This window comes from Nannospalax galili, unplaced genomic scaffold, assembly GCF_000622305.1.
Source record: "Nannospalax galili isolate Female #2095 unplaced genomic scaffold, S.galili_v1.0 scaffold525, whole genome shotgun sequence".
NCBI classification, from domain to species: Eukaryota; Metazoa; Chordata; class Mammalia; order Rodentia; family Spalacidae; genus Nannospalax; species Nannospalax galili.
The window spans coordinates 1,470,871-1,492,342 of record NW_008353937.1 but is presented as its reverse complement, the minus strand read 5'-3'; the positions used below and the strand labels follow the sequence as shown (position 1 = coordinate 1,492,342).

Sequence of the window (21,472 nt, the reverse complement as noted above, 5' to 3'; positions counted from 1 at the left end):
TGCAAGAACAGCCAGTGTTCTTAACCTCTGAGCCATCTCTCCAGCCCCAAGATTATGTATTTTTATTTTATGTGTATGAGTGTATTGCCTGCATGTGTGTACGTGTGCCTGTGTTGTACAATGTCCGCAGAGGCCAGAAGAGGGCGTTGGAGCCCCTGGAACTGAAGTTACATATGGCTGTGAGTGGCCATGTGGGTGCTGGAACTAAACCTGGGTCCTCTGCAAGAGCAGCCAGTGCTCTTAACCACTGAGCCATCTCTCCAGCCTCTCTTCGTCTCTTTTAAAAAGGAAGGCCACAGCAAGCTCTACAGCACATCCTCCATTTTGGTGGTAATCAGTGGGAGGGGGCAGGAGGCTGGTAGCTGCCCAGAGGGTGGTCCCAGGAGTCCCCAGGGGAGGCCGTCTTGGGCATTGTCTGGAAACATGGGTTGGATTGTATAGAAGGAGATGCAGGTGTTGCCCATGTATCATGGCACCATCCACAGTAGCCAAGGCATGGAATCAGCCTAGGTGTCTGTCAGAGATGTACGGGTGAAGAAAGGGGACCTCAGGCTGGGGAGATGGCTCACTGGGCAAAGGTGCTTGTGCCAGGCCTGGCGACCTAGTCGGAACACCAGGACCCACATGCTAGGAGAGATCTGACTCCCATTACTTGTCCTCGGACATCTGCATGTGCACTGTGGTGTGTGCATGCCACGTGTACACACACACACACACACACACACACACATATATACACACATGCATGCATGCGCGCACACACACACACACACAGAACCAATAAAACGTTAAAAAAAAAAGAAAATGTGCTATATACACAATGGTGCACTGTTTTAAGAACTAATCATACCATTTGCAGTAGAAAATGCACCTGCTTCTTGTCCCTCCTCCCTCAAGGATGAGGCCAGAGGTGCTTCAGATGGTGATGCTTTGCCCTTAACGCTGGTTTCCAAGAGCATCCTCCCCAGGCCTCATGTGGTTTTCCCATGAACTCTGCACATGTGCGGCCACTGGATGACACTGCTGTCTTGCTCTCCTCCTGTCTGGTAAACTCAAACACACGCTTTGTGTTGCAGTGCCCATGGTGGTCCCGAAGACGACGTCAGAGACCCTGAAACACAGGATTAACCCTTCGGCAGGAGAGACCGCCCCACAAGCTGTTGACGTCTTGCTGTATACTCCGGGTAAGGTGACCTCTTGCTTGCTGCTGTTGGTTTTGGAACCGTGTGAGGAACTTGGATTTGGGTTGGAGGTGAGCCTCACAGCAGGTGAGGAGGAAATCCTGTGCTGGAAATGGGGGAGGGTGCTTTCTGCCTGTGGGGCGGGATCCTGAGACAGGATGGCAAAGTTGTTATAGCCACCCTGTGCACTTGGCCTTGAGGTGCCCACATTTGGAGCCCCCTTGAGAGACTGAAGTGTCACAAAAGTGCACTAGATTTGGCGGTGCCCAGAACACTGTTTCCTGCCTCTGAAATGTTTGTGTGTCAGCTCTTGGTGAGGAGGCTCCTTGGCAGAAGCCTGTGGGGTGGATGGAATGAGGCCAAGTACTGCATAACCATGGGCATCATAGCTTCATAACTAAAGATGAAACCTACCTACTTCAGTCTGTCGCCACATCAGCTCCAAGTGGACTAGTCTAGATGTGAAAGACAGGTGACCACATAAGTGTAGCAAACATCTTCCAGACCAGCACTCCCATCAGCACAGGCATGATCAGGTCAACCCCACGTTCATAGTGGCACCAAAGGACTCATGGGTTTGCTTACCCTAAAATAAGCGTTTCAGGGCTCACAAGACTGCTCGGTGGGTAAGGGCACTTGCCATCAACCCTGACCACCTGAATGTGATCCCAGAACCCACGTAGTAGAAGGTGATACAGACTTCTGATCTCCACATGTGTGCCATGGTAAACACATGTGGGTGTGTACATACAATAAATAAATAAATGAGAAAAAAAATGAAGGGTTTCAAACCATTACTTCCAAGAGCGTGACACTATAGGCCGGAGCTGGGAAGTAGAGTCCTGGCACAATGGCCTAATGAGGGGCTGGCTGATCCATTCCTTCTTAACACGGCTCCTGGAGGGAGAGCTGAGCAGTCCAGCATTGCCAGGAGACATACCTCACAAGACAGGCCATCCCAACGCTGGCCAACACCACTGGCCTCAGGAGCAGTTGGGTCAGTGACAGTAGAGCCACACTCAAAACCAGAGTCATGCTGAGACGTGGTGGCACAGGGCCTGCAGTCCCAGATACTCAGGGAGATGAGACAGGACAATGCCACCTGGGTAACCTAGTAAAACCTCATCTTAGTAAATAAACAAAAATATCCCTTAGAGTGCTCAAAAAGTTTAACATTATACCAAGGTGGACACGGTTCATTCCTGAAATTTCACCACTCAGGAGGGTGAGGCAGAAGGACTGACACAAGTTCAAGGCCTGCCTGGAATACATTATTGAGATCCTGTCTCAAGAACTCTATAAATAACTAAGTTGACACTAGTAAGTGACAACTTGGAGCAGGTGGGCGTGTTCATCGGTGGAGTGCCATGGTTCCTGTCCTGATTGCTGCAACTGCCCTGCTTCGTCACACTCAGTGCCCATCAGCCCCCACTCACCTGTGGGCCCTTGCTCAGCAGTGTGCCCCACAGGTTTCCATTGTCCCCTCCAGCTGCCCGTAAGACCCCAGACTCCATGGGGAGGGCAGCACCCTGCACTGGTTCTCTGTGGGTGTCCAGGAGATGGCTGAGCGGTAGTAGATGTCTCCTGCTGACCTGCCAGATGGTTCCTTCAAACACTTTTGGGCTGCTTTCCTCTTCAGGGCGCCTTGACCCTGCAGAGAAAGTTGAAGATGCTCACCCCAAGTTGTGGTGTGCCCTGAATGAAGGCAAAGTGATCGTGTTTGATGCTTCTTCATGGACCACCCACCAGCATTGCTTCAAAGTGGGTGCCTCTAAAGTGGTGAGTGAATGAGGGCCCTTTGACCCAGGGCAGTGTGAAAATGAGCCTGTCACCCTGATTGATGGAACACAGGCTGTCTCCTAGCATCCTTGGCTGCTGGCTGGGAACTCAGAACTCCTAAGAACATGCCACCAGTGGAGGCCCTGATGGCCTAGTTGGCTGTTTGTACAATCCATTACTGTAAACTCAGCCACCCGCTAAGACTTGACTCTGACCCCCAAATAAATGCTCATGATGCCTTCGTGGTAATCCTGGTACATCAGAGCCAGAGTCCACGTGTTCCCGCTGAGGCTTGCATTGTGGACTGCTGTTCTTTCTGCAGCCTGTCTTCTATACTTTGTGTACTGAGTGTCATTAAACAGGAGCCATGTGTCTTAAGCAAGGGGATGATCACAACTTGGGTTGTGTGTCCTGGAGAAGCAGTGCTCAGTACTCACTGACTCGGTGTTGGTGGTAACAATGCAGATTGCCAGCCTGGGTTGCGTGTCTCATCCAAGTGTCTTGCTTCCTGTTAGAACTGCATGGTGATGGCAGAGCACAGCCAGGTGTGGGTGGGCTCTGAGGACTCTGTCATCTACATTATCAACGTCCACAGCATGTCCTGTAACAAGCAGCTCACAGATCACCGTGCTGCAGTCACTGGCTTGGTCGTGCAAGATGGAAAGAAGCCTAGGTACCAGGGCCCGGGGAGGCTCGGCTCGGCTCAGCTCCCAGGGGCACAGATGGGAAGGGTCCCGGAGACTCATGGCCCCCGGGTGGGGGGAGGCTCAGCTCCCAGGGGCACAGGCCAGTTGGGAGTGTCCTGGGGTGGGGCGGGAGCCCTAGTTACCTTCATTTTTAAACCTATCTAGCTTGCACTTGATCCCACCCTCCCTGCCACAGTACGTAGGCCAGGCAGCTCTGGATCCCACCAGACACAAGAGTCTCTCTGTCACATGGCTTGCCTGAACCTCTTTTGCCTGTATGTTCCTGCCTCTGGGGTTCCCCAACCCCCTACTCCAGGATCAAGTTGTCTTAGGAGAGATTTGACCCAGGAAACTGAAATTATCCTGGCCAGTATGGGCCATAGGGAGGTATAGGGTGCTGTCTTCCTAGGTCCAGGTCAAGTGGCACAGACAGTGCTGACCTGAGCCCAACATGAGGGGTTACAGGTGGCACTGGCCACTGCCCATTCTGACCTGCCCCTGGATATGCATCCCTGGGACTGGTGTCTGCCCTACCTGTCCCTCTGAGTTGGCGGCCCTCCCTGCTCAAGACTTGGTACAGCGAATTGTGATGTGAGACCCTGCTCTCTGACACCCCACTGGGCCTGCCCTGGATTGAGTGGCAGTCCGGCCGACTGGGAAAGCTGTTTATAGTGTGTCCCCCTTACTTTTCCTTGTTGTGAATGACGGCGGTTTGATGTGGCCGGTTAAACATGTCTATGTCTTTGATCCCTCAGCGAAGTCTACTCCTGCAGTCTAGATGGAACGGTCCTAGCGTGGAATGTGAGCACGCTCCGTGTGACCAACCGGTGCCAGCTGCAGTCCAGTAGCCTCACATCCATCATCCTGTACAGTGACCGCCTGTGGTGCTGTAAGTCCTCAGGTCCTGACCGTGCCCGGGGTCAAGCCCCTTTACCCTGGCTGTATCTCCAACATTGATTTTAAACTGCTCTTCCTCTGGACTCCTGACAAGCCTGCTACCTTGTGGTTTGGCTTACCCACGCTCTAGGCCTCTCTACTCCGTCACCCTGCCGTGTACGGCCACTCCTCGGCTCCTCCTCTGTACCTGCTTTGAGGTGATCCTAACCCTGTAGCCATCGGTCACCCTCCACAGGCCTCTTCTGGGTGTGTACCACACCTGCCTCTGGGGGCGAGCCTGTGCTGCTGTCCCGAGCCACTCCTAGCCCACCCCTAAGAGCCAAGCAAGTGAGGCATGTTGCCAGAGGTGACGAGAGGGGCAGGCTCTAGGCTGGTGGCTTGTGTTCTATGCTTTGGAACATCTCAGGGCACAGGAGTTGCCTGCACTGAGGCCTCTCTGCAAGTGTGTCAGACCACACAAGGACCCTCGAATGCTGTGAGCAGTGTGTTTGGCTCTAGGTGTGCCATTTCCGTTCTCTCTCTCCCTGTCTGTCTCTCTTTCCAGAGTCTCAGGTAGCTCTTGCTGGCCTCAAACTCAGTAGGAAGCTCGGGCTGCCCTTGAACTTCTGATCTTCCTGCTTCACCTCCCGAGTGCTGGGATCACAGGTGGTTGGCACCACAGTGGCCTGTAAGGTTTTCTTCTGTTCCCTCTCCTGCCTCAGCTGGGCCCGTGGACTATTTCAGGTCAGCTCTGTCCTCTCCGCCCTTTCCAGCTCCCCTTTCTGCTTCACTTTGGAGTGGCTGCCCCAAGCGAGGCTGTCCGCGGCCTTGCCTCAGAGTCCGCCTAGGCAGCTCTGCCACTACTTCCTGTGCCAGAAGTCACAGCGGCCCAGTTCTGTGCACCCTCCTCTGCCCTGGTGGGGCTTTGGTGAACACAGGAGCTTATTTGAATAATTGTGGTTATCTTCAACCCCAGGATGAACTTTAAAATATTTTGTTTGAGCAGTCAAGGGGGTCTCCCAAAGAAATTAAGACACTTTATTTCTTCAGTCTGTGTGTGACTCCTGGTGAGCATCCTGCCTTCTGCCTCCCAAGGCTGGAACTTCTTCAGCTGTACAGCCTCAGTCTGCCTGTAGCACAGTGCAGGCCTGTGCCCCGCCCCCAGCTGGAAAGGCCCTTCTGTTGGCATGCAGCCTGTTCCCATGAGGCGTCAGGTCCGTTGCTGTGTATAGGGTGTCCGTCAGGTCTGTTGCTGTGGTGTATAGGGTGTCTGTCAGGTCCGTTGCTATGGTGTATAGGGTGTCCGTCAGGTCCGTTGCTGTGTATAGGGTGTCCGTCAGGTCCGTTGCTGTGGTGTATAGGGTGTCTGTCAGGTCCGTTGCTATGGTGTATAGGGTGCCTGTCAGGTCCGTTGCTATGGTGTATAGGGTGTCCGTCAGGTCCGTTGCTGTGGTGTATAGGGTATCTGTCAGGTCCGTTGCTATGGTGTATAGGGTGTCCGTCAGGTCCGTTGCTGTGGTGTATAGGGTATCTGTCAGGTCCGTTGCTATGGTGTATAGGGTGTCCATCAGGACTGTTGCTGTGTATAGGGTGTCCGTCAGGTCCGTTGCTGTGTATAGGGTGTCCATCTGTCTGGTTTGTTTCCTTCTGTTTTTTTTTTCTGGTTGCTTTCATACCTTTGTCCTTGGTTTTTAGGATTAGGCTACAGGGTGCCCAGGTGTGAAGGCCTTTGTGTTTGTCCTGCTTGGGTTTATTCTCATGAATTTGGGGAAAAGTGTAAACCTCTCTGAGCATTCCTCTTCCCCTCGGCTTCTGGGGTCCTGCTCACACAGATGTTGGGTCGCTTCTCTCGTCTGCGATTTGGTTGCATGTCCATCTGTACTGTTTAGCTCCCCATTGCTGTGGTAAAACACTCGATGTAAATGGGTAGTTCATGTCATCTTGCTGTGTTAGAGGTTTCCATGGTGACATGGCTGTGCTGCTTTGACTGTTCTGGGGCAGAGCTGCTCATATGACTGCAGCCAGGAAGCAGAGAAAAAGGGGCTGGGGTCCTAGGACTCAGGGTCACAACCGAGTGACCTGATGGTTTGCCAACAGGTTTCACTTACCAGCCGTGTGGTAGGCTGAGGAGCAAGCCATCAGCACATGGCCTAGGGGACAGTCCGGATCAGGCAATGGCACCCTGAGACTTGCGGGTGTCCTTTCTGTGGCTAAACCTCCACGTGGTCACTTTAATTACTGAGCTTTCATTTAGTGCTTTATTTTTTCCCCCAGAACTTCATTTTGCTCCCCAGTTCTCTTGTTGCCGGAGTGGCTTGAGAGTTCGTAGCTGCACTGAAGACCCCATGTGCGTCCCAGGTGGCAGAGGCCCTTCTACACAGGCTGCCTGTTGCTCCTGCCTCCTTGGGACAGGCGCTGGTCAGGAGCAGTGGCTTTTGAAAGGGCTTTAAGATGAATAAATCTGTCGAATCACCACACATCAGGACATAGTTCCTGGAGGAGGCTTCCGTTTGCTTATGCCACCTCTTTGGACTTGGATGTAAGGAGGAGAAATAGAAACTCAGGTTGGTTTCCCAGGCACCAGGCCAGCTGAGGCCCAAGGAGCTGTCAGGTGAAGCTGTGGGAGGGCCATGTGAAGTTCCATGGCATCTCTAGGTCTGCCACCCTACTGTCTTGGTACCTTCCACCTCCCACCACTGGCATCCACTGGGTGCTCCCTGAGGGCTGGGCTTTGCTCCTGGGGCTCCTGGTCACCATGGAGTGAAGATGAGAGAGCATCTCACGTGAACTGTGGCACAAACTACAAGTATGGCAGTGACAGGAAGAGGCGCCTGCTGGGCGGTCAGTACCTGTCAAAGGAATCAGCAGGCCTGACATGTTCACCGGTTACCCTGGGCCTTCCCTGGTGCTGTTGTCCTTGCACCCTGTGTGCGTCCTGCCTGTCCCTCCTTCCGGCTCTTTCCTCCCTGGGTCTGGAGCATGTTCAGCCCACCCTCTTCCTGGCTCTTCCTCCTGCAGGTACAGGCAGCAGCATTGTGGTGGTGACAGTGCAGGGCTTTTTTCCTCAAGAGCTGAGGCTGAAGAACTCCGGGGAGACGCGCAGGCCCTTCCAGGCCTTCCAGCTTCTTCCCGAGGTACTTTATGGCCTGTGTTCTGGCCCAGGCTTGGGGCCATCGTGGTCACAGTACCGTTGTCCCATGGTGATTTCTATCCCAGCAGGAGCAGCTGTGGGTAGCCTGCTCAGGGCACAATGAACTTTATATCTGGAGCCTGAAGGACCCTGGCCAGCCTCCTCAGAGGATCCACTTGCAGGACTGCACCGAGGTCAGCTGCATGATCTGTGTGAAGAGACAGGTGAGGTGAAGGTGATGTCACTCGAGCATCATGTGGGTCCTGCCTGGCCCTTCCTTGCCCCTCCTGCCTCCCTCCCCAACCCCAGGTTCCTTCTCTCCTTAGTGGGAATGTGGACTAGGAGACTACTGGCTGTGTCCCAGGGTGTCATGTGCTTTGGGTTTCATGGTGGAAACCATGTCCTCACGGCTGCTACAGAAAATCCTGTCTGGGTGGCAGTGGCAGAACTGTACCTCCCCTCAGGGCTGGGGGATGTCAGGGCAGATCCCAGTGCTGGCCAGCTGGCTGCTTCTCAGTCATGGAGACCTGTCTTGCACCCAGCTTCTGGCTTGTGGATGTGCCTCTTCCATCCGCGGCTTGGTCCTCACATGGTATCTCTGTGTCTCAGGAGGGCCCAGCCACATCACACACAGGACTATTTCCAAGCCATCTCACGTTCAGAAAGGACATGGGTTTTGGAAAGATACTATTCAACACACTATAGTCTGCCCTTTGGCCCCCCTAGTTCACATCTGCCCCACATGCAAGTCCTAACCCACCCTATCACTGACTCTAAAAACACCTGGACCTTATCTGAGGAGAACCTGCTCGGGTTGGTCAGCCTTCTGTCACTGTAACAAGGACCTGCGGTGATGAGTTTGGGAAGAGGAAAGGTTTCTTTTGACTGTCGTAGAGATTCTAGACCATGGTCGGCAGAACCGTGGCTCTGGGGCCCATGATGAAGCATACCGTGCACTGGGGAGGCTGCTTATATCCTGGCCAGGAGGCGAGCAGCAGAAAGAGACCAGGGTCCTACAGCCCTCCTCAAGGGCATCCTCCATGACCTCAGACCTCCTGAGGGCCCACCACCTCCAGTAGAGCCAAGCTGGGGACCAAGCCCTTGGCAGGTGGGATGTTGGGGAACACTTATTCAAATATCAGTAAGGCTATGAGTGTGGTCCATCCTGGGGCCCACCGCCTGTCTAGAATGCAGTAGTGTAATGGGCCAAGGGTAGATAGTCCCATCTCCAAAGGGAGAAATTGAAAGGGAAAAAGAGGTGGCAGGTCCCAGCACAGCTGGAAACAGGCAGAGGAGTTCTACTAGAGGACGGCCCCAGCTTTTTGGAGGTATAACTGACATTTTCTCTGGTGTGTAGAACTTGATGTGGTTTTTTTTTTTTTGTCTTTTGAAACAGGTTCTCCCTGTAGCCCCAGTTCTCCTGAAACTCACTATGTAGACCAGGCTGGCCTTGAACTCACAGAGATCCACCTGCCTCTGCCTCCCAAGTGCTGGGACTACAGGCGTACGCCACCACGCCCGGCGAACTAACTTGATACATGTACATACTCAACCAGTCAGGTTCCCGGCACTTGTTCTCTCACAGCTACACTTAAGTCCCACCACAGTAGACTTTAAGTAGACAATATTAACTACAGTCACATTGTTGCTGAAAAGGTCAGAGAAAAATCTCTGTGGCCTGAAGGTCTGTCCTAGGCCCATGTGTGCCCTTGCCTCTTGGCCAGCAAAGCTCTGCACACGAGGGACATGAGTTTGGGGGTATACTCATCACTGAGCATTCGGCTTCTAGAGTGTCCCCCAACTGATGCCCCTTCCTTTTCTCCCCTGCAGATCTGGGTGGGTGGCAGAGGGATGTCACAGGGAAAACCCAGAGGAAAAATCTACGTGATGGATGTGGAGAAGAAGGTGGTGGAAAAGGAGCTGGTAGCCCACACAGACACCGTGAGGACTCTGTGCTCAGCAGAGGACCGTTACGTGCTGAGCGGGGCAGGCCAGGAGGAGGGAAAGATTGCCATCTGGAAAGTTGAATGAAGTCCGTGTGCCGAGTCACAGCTGCCTTGTGAGAGGAGGGTGCCTCCCACCACACAGTAGTGTCAGCAGCCTGTGGAACCCATGTCGCCTGCTCACGAAGGCCTTCTCATCCAGCTGCTTCCCTGGGTGAGCAGCCGCACCACATGGCTGATAACCTCCGCTGTGAAGTTACCTCATGTTACCTAGACATTTCCAGATTTTCAACCAGGAGTCAGCACAACAGCTACCAGTTTTGCTGAATCACACATCTGGAACCCTCCCTTCTTGCTTCTCCCATTCATTCATTCATTCATTCACTCACTCATTCACTCATTCATTCATTCATTCCACAGACACTTAGGCCTCAGCAGTGTGATGTGGCTGGGCCGTGGTGATGAGCTGCAGAGCTCTGCAGCTTTCCATGGACTTCCTGGGTGTTTGAGGGTACACACTGTGGCAGAACAGGCTTGCACTGTCCACGATGTGCACAATGTCCACACTGGAGCAGGCGACCACTGTGGGCAGGTCCGTCCAGTCTTACGCGGGGCCAGCTGAGAAGCATTGCCTTTCTTTTCAAGATGAAGAAGCCAGCGACTGCAGGCTGGACGCTTGTTCCAGAAGCCTTGCAAGCTCTCATCTCCAGTGGCTCTGCCTGGCTGGGCATGTGTTCCCACTGGATCTGCATGGGTGCTCTGTGCATGTGTGTTCTGTGTATGTGTGTCCTGTGCATGTGTGCACGCATACTTTGGTACTGAATCATAAATACCTAGTTGTAAATGGACCTCTCGTTTACCCTACTGCTCAGGTTTCCTTCATGTTTGGTGAGCTTGCCACACGAGGGGCCTGTCCTGTCCCCTGGGCCCTTCTGTTGAGCTCAGCACAGAGCGCTCTGGACACTCCACCCTGGCTTTTCAGGACTCAGTGAGCACCAAGTAGACAGAGCCCACTAAGGGTTTGCCAGGGGTCTCCCTCTGTCTCTGGACCACAGCCAAACTTCAGCAGCAGTCGTGGGCCCAGGCCTGCTGGACCTACATTTAGAAGGTCTGTGTCACGGACTGCTAGTACCCTAAAGGTGTGGCCTTTGGGAGCTCCCTTGGATATGGTGCAGAGCTCTCAGAGTCGCACCCCTGTCTAGTCTGTGTCTAGACTATTCCAGATGTCTAAAAGAAAGAGGTGGCCAGCAGCCAAGGGCAGAGGTTTAACCTGTCTTGATAACACAAGAAACCTACTACTGTAAATGTCAGTCACAAATGCATTCTAAGTTATTTAGTGCCGGTCCATGTGTTTGCGGCTTGTGATAATAAATTCTTTTCATTAGAAATGCTCGTTTTATTTTGACCACTGTGAACTGGTGGAGAGGTCTTGAAACCGGAAACCTTTTTGTTTTTGATTTTTTTTTTTTGTGCAGTGCTTAGATGAAACCGAGGGTCTCTCCAGGCTAAGCAAGTGCTCCAGCACTGAGCCACATCCTCTGGGCCGAAGAGGTCTAAAGTGATCCAGGATGGCCTCAACCTCATGATCCTCCTGCCTCAGCACTCAACTGCCAGGATGATCGCTATGCCCACCCCACCGGGCAGACACAGAACCATTCTGAATTTCTCTGTTCCGCTGAGCACCAAGCAAGATGTCCCAAAGCAGACTTCATCTCTTACTCCTGGTGATAATTTCCGAGATCTTATGTGTTGTGATTACATTGTAACAGCCAACAGATACAGAGGGCCAGAGGCTTTTAGGGATGATCATTTGTATCAGGAGAAAAGGTGGCAAACAGTGTTGCAGTGGGAGGGGGGCTGAAATGAGCTTGGCTCTGTATCCCTTAAGTAGGAGCCTTGTAAACGGGGGTGTTGAGATGGAAAGGGCACTTCGGTACCTTCAGTTTGTCCTCTGTGCCTCAGAGAGATTCTATTCTAAGTGAGCTGTAGTGGGCAGGGCCAGAATGAGCGGGATTCAGGAGGCAGCACTGCCCCACCTCAGCGCCTCAGAGATTCAAGCCTCACAAATCTGAATTAAACTGATACCAAAAAAGTATTTAGCTTGGACCAGAAACCAATGTATATGAATATAATTTCAGCTCTCCAGCTGTCTCATACAGAACAGCAAGTTGGTGCGCTGGGAGCTGGCCCACCCAAACCTCACTCGGTTCCCCCAGGTTGATGGGGGAAGTTGTAAAGATGATCTTGAATGGCAGTGTCTAAGACTTTGTGGGAGATGTGTGTCAGCCACTCCCCAGGGAAAGCCTTGGGCTTGGCTGTGACTACACCTGAATTAGGTGCACCTGGTTTTGTCTCTCTCCAGAAGGTCCTTCAGGAAGTTGAAGGGGTGCCTCCGCATGGCAGGAAAGCCAGGGGCACTGCCTTGTCGCCCTGATTTCTTGCCCACAGGTGAGCAGAGGCTCCTGGACACAGCTGGTTCCCCTAGCCACACGGCTCCGCCAAGCCACAGTGATCTGGGCACACGTGGTTACATGGTCACAGGAAGCCCTGGGTTTCGGGATCATGAGGAGGCAGCCTGGGGGCCCAGGCCAGGCCCTTCCAGACAAGGCTGACTGGACCTGGCCATGGGACCAGAACCCTGTGCCGCTGGACTGGTTCCTTTGTGTAGAGCTGCTATGGGGACGGAGGTTTGTGGCTTTCCAGGAACTGTTCCACACACATGCCCTCTTGGGTTCTGTGAGCTGGGCTCTCTTAAGTCCTCAAGAACAAGCAGGTGAAGCTGTGGAAACCACTGTAGTGGGCTGAATGGTGGCCCTCAAAAAGATCTGGCCATGTCCCAATCCTTTGGACCCATGAACATGACCTTATTTGGAAAAAGGGTCTTTGCAGATGTGCCCAGAGATCACTAGCCACATCCTGAAGCCGGGATGTGCGGACAGAGATGCCCACATGGAAGCCATGGGAACGTTGGCCATGGGTCTGGGGACACTGGAAGGAGTCTTCCCTAAGAGCTCCAGGGACTGTGGCTCTGCACACCTGACTGACATTGCAGAGCTGAGAGAACATGGTTCTGTTGCGTCGGCCCCTCCAGCTGTGACTGTTACACTGGGTACTTCTGAGCATGCTGGGCGCACACCGTTGCCTACTCGGAGCAGCTGTGAAGACTGGATGTGTCGGCCCACCTCGAGCATCGGGCATCCCCACTGCAGTGCCTGCAGCATACAATGTCACGTCTGTGGGGTGAACACAGGACTGCTGGACTGTGTGAGACCCTACTTCCTAAAACAAAAGTAAAGCAAATATAAAATAGTCTGGAAGAGTCAGGCCGTCTACACTGCACATAAACCGGAGTAAGAAAATTGGGCATGGCATCCGGGTACAAAGTCAGTTCACGACACTGCGGAGGGAAGTGGGAAAATTCAAAAAGTTCTTATGACAGCAGGGACCAAAGAGAGTGTGGTCACTCACCTTGGCAGAAAAAGTTAAGGACTCAAATAAAAGATACATTGTGTTCATGAACTGGAAAGTTCAACATTGTAAAGATGTTCTCTAATTGATCTGTGATTTATGAACCCTAGTCAAAACCCTAACATTTTAAAAAGAACTAAGAATCTGATTAGTGCCTTTGAAAAGATCATCAGACTCAGGCTAGAGAGAAGGCTCAGTGGTTAAGAGCACTGGCTGCTCTTACAGAGGACCCAGATTCGGTTCCCAGCACCCACATGGCAGCTAATACCTGTCCATAACTCCAGTACCGGGGGATTCAACACCTTCTGACCACTGCAGGTATTGCGTGACATGGGTGCATTTACACACATGCAGGCAATACATTCATACGCATAAAATTAAAATAATAAAAATATTTCAAAAGACCAGACTTGGAAGCCCCACAGGTCAGGACTTTGAAAAAAGCATCTCTAGAGTGAGATTGAGAAAGTGTTAACAACTGTTGTGATGATATCATCAGTGTGATGACAGGTCAGCAGGTCAGAGGGACAAGATGCAGGTTCTGGGTGACTGCACAGAAACAGGAAATCCAAGACAACCAGGCAAGAAAAGCCACTGGATCAGAGTGGACCAACCCGAGAACAGAGGGAAGAGTGTGAGGGATCCGCACCCAGTGCTCTATGCAAAGGAGAAGCCAGGGTGCTTCACTGATCTAAACGTAGAGCCGGAAGTTCTGGGAACATGGCAGGAGAGGGCCTTTGCAACCTGACTGCAAGGCTGCTCTTGAGAATACACAGTAAGTGCTAAACGCAAAAGAAAAGAAACGGATGCATTAGATGTCATCATCATACATATTATTGTTGGGACTCGGTATATAGGCCAGGCTAGCCTAGATCTCACAGAGATCTGCCTGCCCCTGTCTTCCGAGTGCTGGGATCAAAGGCATGCACCACTACACCTGGCCTCAAAGAACATTATTAAAATGATAACAGTGGGCATGGTAACTCACACCTGTAATCCTAGCACTTTGGGAGCTGAGGCAGGAGAATCACAGTGAGTCTGAGGCCAACCTAGGATACAGAATAAGACTCCTGCCTCCAAATCCACAAAATATGAACAAACAAAATAGAAAAAGAGAAACCATAGGTGGGGGAGATACTATATCTGACCAAGTCATTTTATCCAGTTACATGAGCAATGTCTATGCCGTAAAAAGATGGAAACTTTTCAGTCAGCTGGAAACTAAAAGGTATCTCACCACTGAAGCCAAGCAGACGGCCATTTTACTTTATTATTTTTATTTTATGTGTACGAGTATTTTGTTTGCATGTATGCAAGTACACTATGTTGTGCAATACCAGTGGAGACTGGTTCCCCTGGAACTGGAATTAGGGACGGTTGTTAGCTGCCATGTGGGTGCTGGGAACTCTGGAAGGACAGTTTCTCCTAACCCAAGCCATCTCTCTAGCCCCAGACGACCACTTTAAAAAGATGCTTAATAGGGCTGGAGAGAAGGCTCAGTGGTTAAAAGCTCTTGCTGCTCTTGTGGAAGACCTAGATTCATTTCCCAACACCCACATCGAGGCCAACAACAGTTCCAGGGGAATGACACCTGGCCTCCGTGGGCACTGTATATGCAAACTATACACAAAATTATTTGTTTTCAGCAAAATGCAAACTAAACCATGGTGAACTGTCAATTGATGGCTGAGGGTGTGGCTTGGGAGTACAGCTTGCCTAGCATACATGAAACCCTATGTTCAATCACCAGCTTGGAGCTTGTCTGCAAGTGAGCTAGGAGAGGTTGCAGCCCAGGATTTCTACTTCCTGGCTGATGTGCTGGGGGCGGGGGGCATGCACATGTGTGAGTCAGGTATCCTTGACTGTGTGCCAGAGGCCACCCCATGGAAAGGGCCTGGAGGTGCTGACTTTGACTCCTAGGTGCAGTGGCCAGGCACTCCTATGTAGAAAATCTTTCCCAGTTGCCACCCTTGGGACGTCCTGAGATCTCAGGCAGGCAGAGCTGGAGGAGAGTAAGGAGCAGTGCCCCTGGTTTTGTCCAGTGGGCTCTGGGGCAGGCGCGACCTTGGGCTCTGGGGCCCCACCAGCACTTCCCAAGTGTCCATCCTGATAGGAGCAGTGGGTACCTGCTGCAAGGCTCCCTTAGGCTCCAAAGTAGGAACTTGCAGCTAATAGCAAAAGTGATTAGCAGGAACTGCAGTGTGGGTGTGACCCCAGCCCTTTGCCATAGACCCTTCTTCCCTGTACATGGTCAGCAACCTTCCCCCAATTCAAACTATGCTGGGCTTGCAGGTATTGTCTTTGGGGTCAGAGGATGAAATTCATCCAGGTCAGGTTGAGACCCCTGCCAGCTGGCTTTAACAATCTGTGACCTCTCAGCAGGTCACCAGGACAATCAGACAACCCATGCTGTTCCAGGAGAGCCTAGGGAACCCACCTCCAGCTACCCAAGGCTCTGTATATACCAAGTGGCCAAGGGCCACCCACTGTCTGGTGCTGTGTGTTCTGGCTGGCTCCCACCAGGCCTCACTCCTCACTGCTTACCAGGGGAGCCGTCAGTTTCCCGGCAGCAGGAAGGTTCCCATCCCGCCACCAGGAGCAGGTCTTCAGAAGGGACCACTACACCCAGTGTGGCCCAAGCTCTGCACCCCTAGGCAGGAGTGGCTCTGGGGAGCTGAGGCTGTTGGAGACCTAAGCTGCAAGGGGGAAGCTCCAGGGAACGGAGCTGTGTGTGCCGGCACTGGCCACAGCCAGGAGGAATGTCCTGTCTCCTGGACCCACCAGACTCTGGGAGGGCGGCCACAGAAAAGGACACACTCACACTGTCATCTGTAAGGATAATGTTTATTGAGTCAACCACAGCATAACAGAGCAGTAGAGGCAGGGGAGGCACCGACTTGACGGGAAGGAGTCAGGTCACAGACACCGAAGCCTGCACAGGGTGCAGTGACACCATGGCCTGGCATGTGACAGAACAGACAAAGCCCAAGGGCTCTGGGTAAACAGACATAAACACCCACCTAATAAAAAATGAAGTCATGTGTGACAGTACTCTTCTTTATAATCTGTTTTCCTCATAAAATGTAACACCGTGTGTTTAACACACACTTAACCGTTGCTAAAATCAGCAAGAGCTATCTATTACAGTGCTCCAACTTAATAAGTTGATAAAGTTGTCCTGTGTCCAGTTCACAAAGGAACTAAATAGTTTTGTTCCGAGTGCCTGGGGAGCTCCCCCGTGCTGAGGCCTTTCTAATAACTGTGTTCCACCACAAGTCCAGCACAGGACCCTGCACAGCCCAGGAGGCAGCCAGACTGCCTGGGATGTTTAGCTCTCCGGGAGGCCCAAGGGTTGCTGGCCGAGGGCCCATCTCAAAGCTAGGGTTCCAGCCACGATGGTTGACAGCGGCTTCCCAGATGACAAGAGCTACATGTTCAAGAGGCAGCTCAGCCTGGAACTGAACTGACAGCATGGCCAGGGTATACTGGGGAGAGTCCCCAGGCACTCGGAAGCAGGACAATGTCAGGTCTCAGAAGCTTGCTGGCTGTGGTGGATAGGTGAGCCCCTTTTTGGCGACAACTGGGAACAGTGGCGTTTAGATATATCCCAGGTGGGGAGTGTCAACAGCAATAGATGGTGTTTTACAAAACTGGTCTGTGGCATGTGCGGTCATGGCTGTGGCTGCTGCAGACCACTGACCACATGCTACTTCCTCCATGTGGTACAGAGGCCAGTGCCACCAGGGAGGCTGGAGAGCAGGTATCCTGGTTGCTATGACCTTGGTGTTGCTGAGTGTGTCCCCACAGTACCTTCTACATACTCCTTGAGGATACAAGAGGCTATCAACCAGGAGGCTGCCAAGGGTCTGCCTTCCCCCTCCCCTGAGTGACATGACTAGCAGTCCTCATGAAGCCCCTGAGGCTTTCAAAGGTGGGAGTCTGAGGGCTGTGGACCTGTCAGTGGGCTTGGATGTTACACTTGAGACCTTAGGCTGAGAAAAAGGGGATACCCCACAGCCAGGTTTCTAGACACCAGGGAGCACTGCCATGCTGGTCTGCCACCAGCTGGGGTGTGAGCCCTTCCTACCAGCTCACACTTCTGTGCAAACTTCGGCCATGCCCTTTACACAACTAACCCAGATGACTTATAGGCGGCAAAAGCAGAGCTCTGGCCATCGCTGCTCTCTTCTGCTAGCGTATGTACGCATACACTCTATGCTCTTGGACCAGAGGAACCCCTACTAGCACCCTACATGGTGCTCACAGACAGCCCAGGCCCCAGAGTGCTACCAAGCTAACACCATGTCACAGCTTTCTCACTGGACACAAGTGGGCAGCTGCATGACCCTGCCAGTCCCCCGGGTCTGGACCACCACAGTGGGCCCCTCAAGTTCACAGGCCACAGAAGAGCTGCTCAGGCTCCCTCTCTTGGGGATCCCTCCACCCATCACTGCTGATCAGAGGGAGCAGGCCAGAAAACCTAACAGCCTGGCCAGTCAGCAACATAAGCTGCAGTGCTGGGGTGCTGTGCAGAGCCAGTCCTCCTCCCTGGCTTCTCAGATGTGAGTGGTCGCCCCAGCAGTTTTGTTTGGTGTCATCTTACAATAACCTCCCATCAAGGGAAAGGCTACTCTGTCTACCCCAGATGTGACCACACCCGCCTTGGGGCCTAGGGGTCACCACATTTATCTCCAGTAACAGTCCAGAGACCAACTCTGCTACTACCTTTGGATCTCAGCTAAGGGTCTACATGCTGACCAGACCCACAGGCAGGCAGGCTTTGGATGCAAGTATCTGACAGCTGAGGCCTTAAAAACTACTGGATGTGCAGCCAGTTCTGACACCACCAAGTACCGCCATGCCTCTGGCTGGCTTCTCTTCTAGGGCAACAATTCTCCCAGGGGCTCTGACAAGGCCTGTGCCATGAACATGTGTCTTCTGTGCTGTTTCCAATCATGGTGAGTGGAGGCTAACACACTGCATGTGATGGTCCCAAGACCCTCTTCCTCTTGGTCTGGCCTCAGCTAGACAGACCCTGAACCTCCTGGCTTGAAAGGTCTAGGCCCCGAGCCTTCGGTGGTTTTCTCAGGTAGCATGTGGGTCTCCACACAGGACCCGTCACTTGGTGTGACTGCTCCAGATCTTGGATGGGGCAAGGTCCTGCCCCCTCGGTGTCCCCTGTGCTCCTGTCTCTGTCATCCAGTGGTGAGGTGGAGAAGCAGGTGCTGAAGACAGAGGCTGTCGTCCTTAATGAGTGGTACAAGTCTCAGGAGGGAGGGGCTGCCATCGCAAAGCCACCAAAGAAAGCAAAGTGGCATAGGAGTGACTGCCAAGGACCCTGGCCGAGGACAGGAGCCCAGAGGTGCCTGCTTCCCTGAGACAAGGGACAGAGTGTCCAGCTGATGGGGCTCGGCTGGCAGAAGGGCTCAGCATGTGGACTGTGCTCTCAGTAGTCGGACTTCTGTCTGAACAGATTTGCAAGGCTGTTGTCAACTGTCAATGCAGCAAATGCCAGGAAGTGGAGTCAGTCTTCTGCAGCCTGGACTTGGAGGACCCACGCCTTCCCTCGCACCCTGAGCACATGCTTCTGCTCCTCAGACACAAAACAAACTACAAAGCGCCAACAGCCCAGAAGACGTGGCAAGACAGAGGCCTGCTGAGGATGCTGAACATAGCATTCCTTTGAATACACAGAAAATTCAAGTAATTTAAAAACCGCTTACTTCCATCTTGAAATATATATGCCTATATATTTGCTTTAGAATGATCATATTGCAGCATGATTCTCATGCACTTTGAAGTACTGTATTTAAAAAACACCGACTTGAGGCAGCTGGGGTATGACAGGCCTGACTTCATCTGGGCAGCCTAGAGAGGGCCTTGCTCCTGAGCACAGACTACCCGTTTCACACGGGGAGCGGAGGCTGTATAGTCTGTAACAGAGATTGGCTGAAAAGCATTTCCATACAGGTACAGCATTTGCTGAGCGTGCCCCCCTGGCGACCGAGTTCTGCATCTGCTGAAACCAGAAACTGCCAGGCTCCGGGGTCACCAGCCCCCCTGCCCAGACTCGTTTCTCTGCCTTATTTCCATTCCAGTGACCGGAGGCAGGGGCAAGTGAGGAGGTCATGCAATTGTAGTTGGGTTCCAGCGAGGACATCACCAATGTGACAGGGAGGTAGGCCTTGGCACCCTCATTTGCCCTGCTCTGAGGCCACGGTTCCCCATGCACTTGAGGTAGCCTGCGCCCGGGTTCCCCGCCCACTATGGAGACAACTGCAGTCAGGTGGAGCCAGCGGCTACCCTCCGGTCCCTTCTGGGGAGGTCTGGGTGGGGCCTAGACACACTCATGAGCAGGAAGCATGCAGAGTTCACACTCAGCCCCTGGCTGGTGCCCTGTCCCTGGGCAGGCTGTCTGGAGGCTGCCCTAGGAATGTTCATCTCTGGGACCTCCCTCCCCCCACCAGCTTTGGTCGTGTGGCCTCGGGCACTGACGTCTGTGCACAGGGCTGCGGGCACATTTTGTCAAACTCTTGGAGAAAAGAAGAGTTGCTGTTCTATGAAAACCAGCTGTGAAAAAGAAAACACTTTTCTAAAATAATAGAGGAAAACACCCTCCAGGCACTGCAGTGTCAGCGAGAGGCTCCGCGGGCGGCAGGCCACCCCGCATCTGTGGGCCTCAGGGACACCTGGCGGGGAGTTTGGTCACTGCACTGCTACTGACGCCTTCAGAGAGATATGCCAAAAGCATCAGTTTCTGCACTTTCAATTACAATTTTAGAAATGCAGAATATTACTTTTCCTAAGTTGCTTATTGACTGTAAATGTTTCACAGTTTAACACATGCAGAATAAACCTGCAGAATAAAGGACAGCTGAAATTACAATTTTTTTCAATTAAAAAAAGATTTCAAATGATTTTTTTTAATTGTGGGAAAGGTAATTAGTGTGATACTTTTGCCTAGTAGCTCAAATCTACCCTATACCTGACACCTACTGGATGCAGACTGCGCTCTGCGAAAGAACTCTGGCTCACGCAGCGTCAGCAAGAACAGCCACCCTGTTCCACCCCACCCTCCCGAGTGGAATGTGTCGGCTGGGGCTCAGACCATGGACTCCGTCTCCACTGCTCGAAGGCCCTCCTTCCGAGACAGTTTCAGCATGGTGGGCTTCTCGCCGGCTGTGCTGCCTTCAGCGGCAGGCCGCGCAGACAGGCTTTTCTGCTCCTCCTTGGCCTCCTCGGACTCGTCAGGGTAGATCACCAGGAATGTGGCTGTCAGGAAGCCCAGGAAGGAGCCCACGGAGGCCACCATGGGGATGACACTGACAGTCCCCACATCGACCACACCCCCAAGGGCAGATGCCACCAGGATCTGGGAGATGTAGACCTGGCAGGACAGGATGGCGCAGTCAATGCCAAACCCACGCTTGGAGTTCCCTGGACTGTGGTGGACATACTGGAAGAGAACAGACACAGGTGTGAGGGGCTCAGAAGGGGACAACGTCTCTACCTCAGGGCGGTTGGTGGACACTGACTCCTAGGCTTCAAGGCCGGTTCCCAACTGGAGTCTCTAGAGCCTCAGGTCCTGTTTGGCACTAAGCAGGTAGGAAGGGAAAGTTCTAGTCCCAGGAAGGAACACAGAAGCATCTTTGCAACTGCTCATGACTTCAGATTCCCCACGTGGGCCCCGTCTCCAGCCCCAGGAACACGGCAAGGCTCAGGGTGACAACCTCACCCTGGCTGTCTCCAGGAGGGAAGCTGCAGAGCAGGAAGCTTAGTTCGTTCACATGCACATGGCCTCAGGTGCAGAGCCAGAGGCACCGGGCAGCGTAGCTTGTGCTTTTAAATGTGAAATAAAAGGACACCATTGCGCTGCTCAGCTCTGCTGCCCCCTTGAGGTTCGGAGAAGGCCCAGAAGATGGAAAGCACACGAGTCTAAGTGTACTTGCTCGCACCACAGGCGGAGGAGGACTTATAGACCTCCTAGAAGACCAGCAGACTCAAAAGCAGAAAGCAGGAGCTGGGCAGCCAGCAATCCTCACCTCACCTAGTGGACAGAGGCCTAAAGTGTAGACCAGCTCCTCACTGTATATGGGCCACACGGGGCTACAAAAGGGACTCTCAGTCAATTTAGGGGACTCACATCCTGAGTATGCATTCTCTGATTGTGAGGAATTGGAAATCAGTGACACCATGATGATTAGAAAAACCTCTCAAATGTCAGAGACCCACAGCATACTTCACTCCATGGCTTCAAAACAGAATCAGGACAAAAAGCACAAAATCTTTGTAGGTTAGGTTAGGGAGAGGTGCATGGGCTGTGGAGGCCAGGGGTCGACGTGCCCCTCCAGCGCTCTTCCCTGAGACTGGCTCTTTCTGTCAGTGAGTAAGCCCCAGGGATCTGCACTC

General features: G+C 52.8%; 2 protein-coding genes across 5 annotated transcripts in view; one reads left to right on the top strand and one right to left on the bottom strand.

Moving 5' to 3' along the window:
- The window catches only part of Dennd3 (DENN domain containing 3), a 62,340-nt gene extending 49,219 nt beyond the window's left edge, over positions 1–13,121 (top strand). Inside the window, exons 17-23 of one of the 2 annotated variants that reach the window (XM_029555001.1) lie at positions 1,077–1,184; positions 2,821–2,960; positions 3,476–3,633; positions 4,402–4,535; positions 7,541–7,656; positions 7,742–7,876; positions 9,483–13,121. In XM_029555001.1, coding sequence (XP_029410861.1) covers positions 1,077–1,184; positions 2,821–2,960; positions 3,476–3,633; positions 4,402–4,535; positions 7,541–7,656; positions 7,742–7,876; positions 9,483–9,683 — 992 coding nt within the window. In that variant the 3' untranslated portion in view covers positions 9,684–13,121. Of the gene's footprint in view, positions 1–1,076; positions 1,185–2,820; positions 2,961–3,475; positions 3,634–4,401; positions 4,536–7,540; positions 7,657–7,738; positions 7,877–9,482 lie in introns of both variants that reach the window. The other variant, XM_008851050.2, reaches the window with a different exon arrangement.
- Positions 13,122–15,891: 2,770 nt separating this feature from the next.
- Slc45a4 (solute carrier family 45 member 4) overlaps positions 15,892–21,472 on the bottom strand; it is a 69,996-nt gene continuing 64,415 nt past the window's right edge. For all 3 annotated transcript variants that reach the window (XM_008851049.3, XM_017802701.2, XM_029555002.1), the window contains one exon: positions 15,892–20,519. In XM_008851049.3, coding sequence (XP_008849271.1) covers positions 20,166–20,519 — 354 coding nt within the window. In that variant the 3' untranslated portion in view covers positions 15,892–20,165. The remainder of the gene's footprint in view (positions 20,520–21,472) is intronic.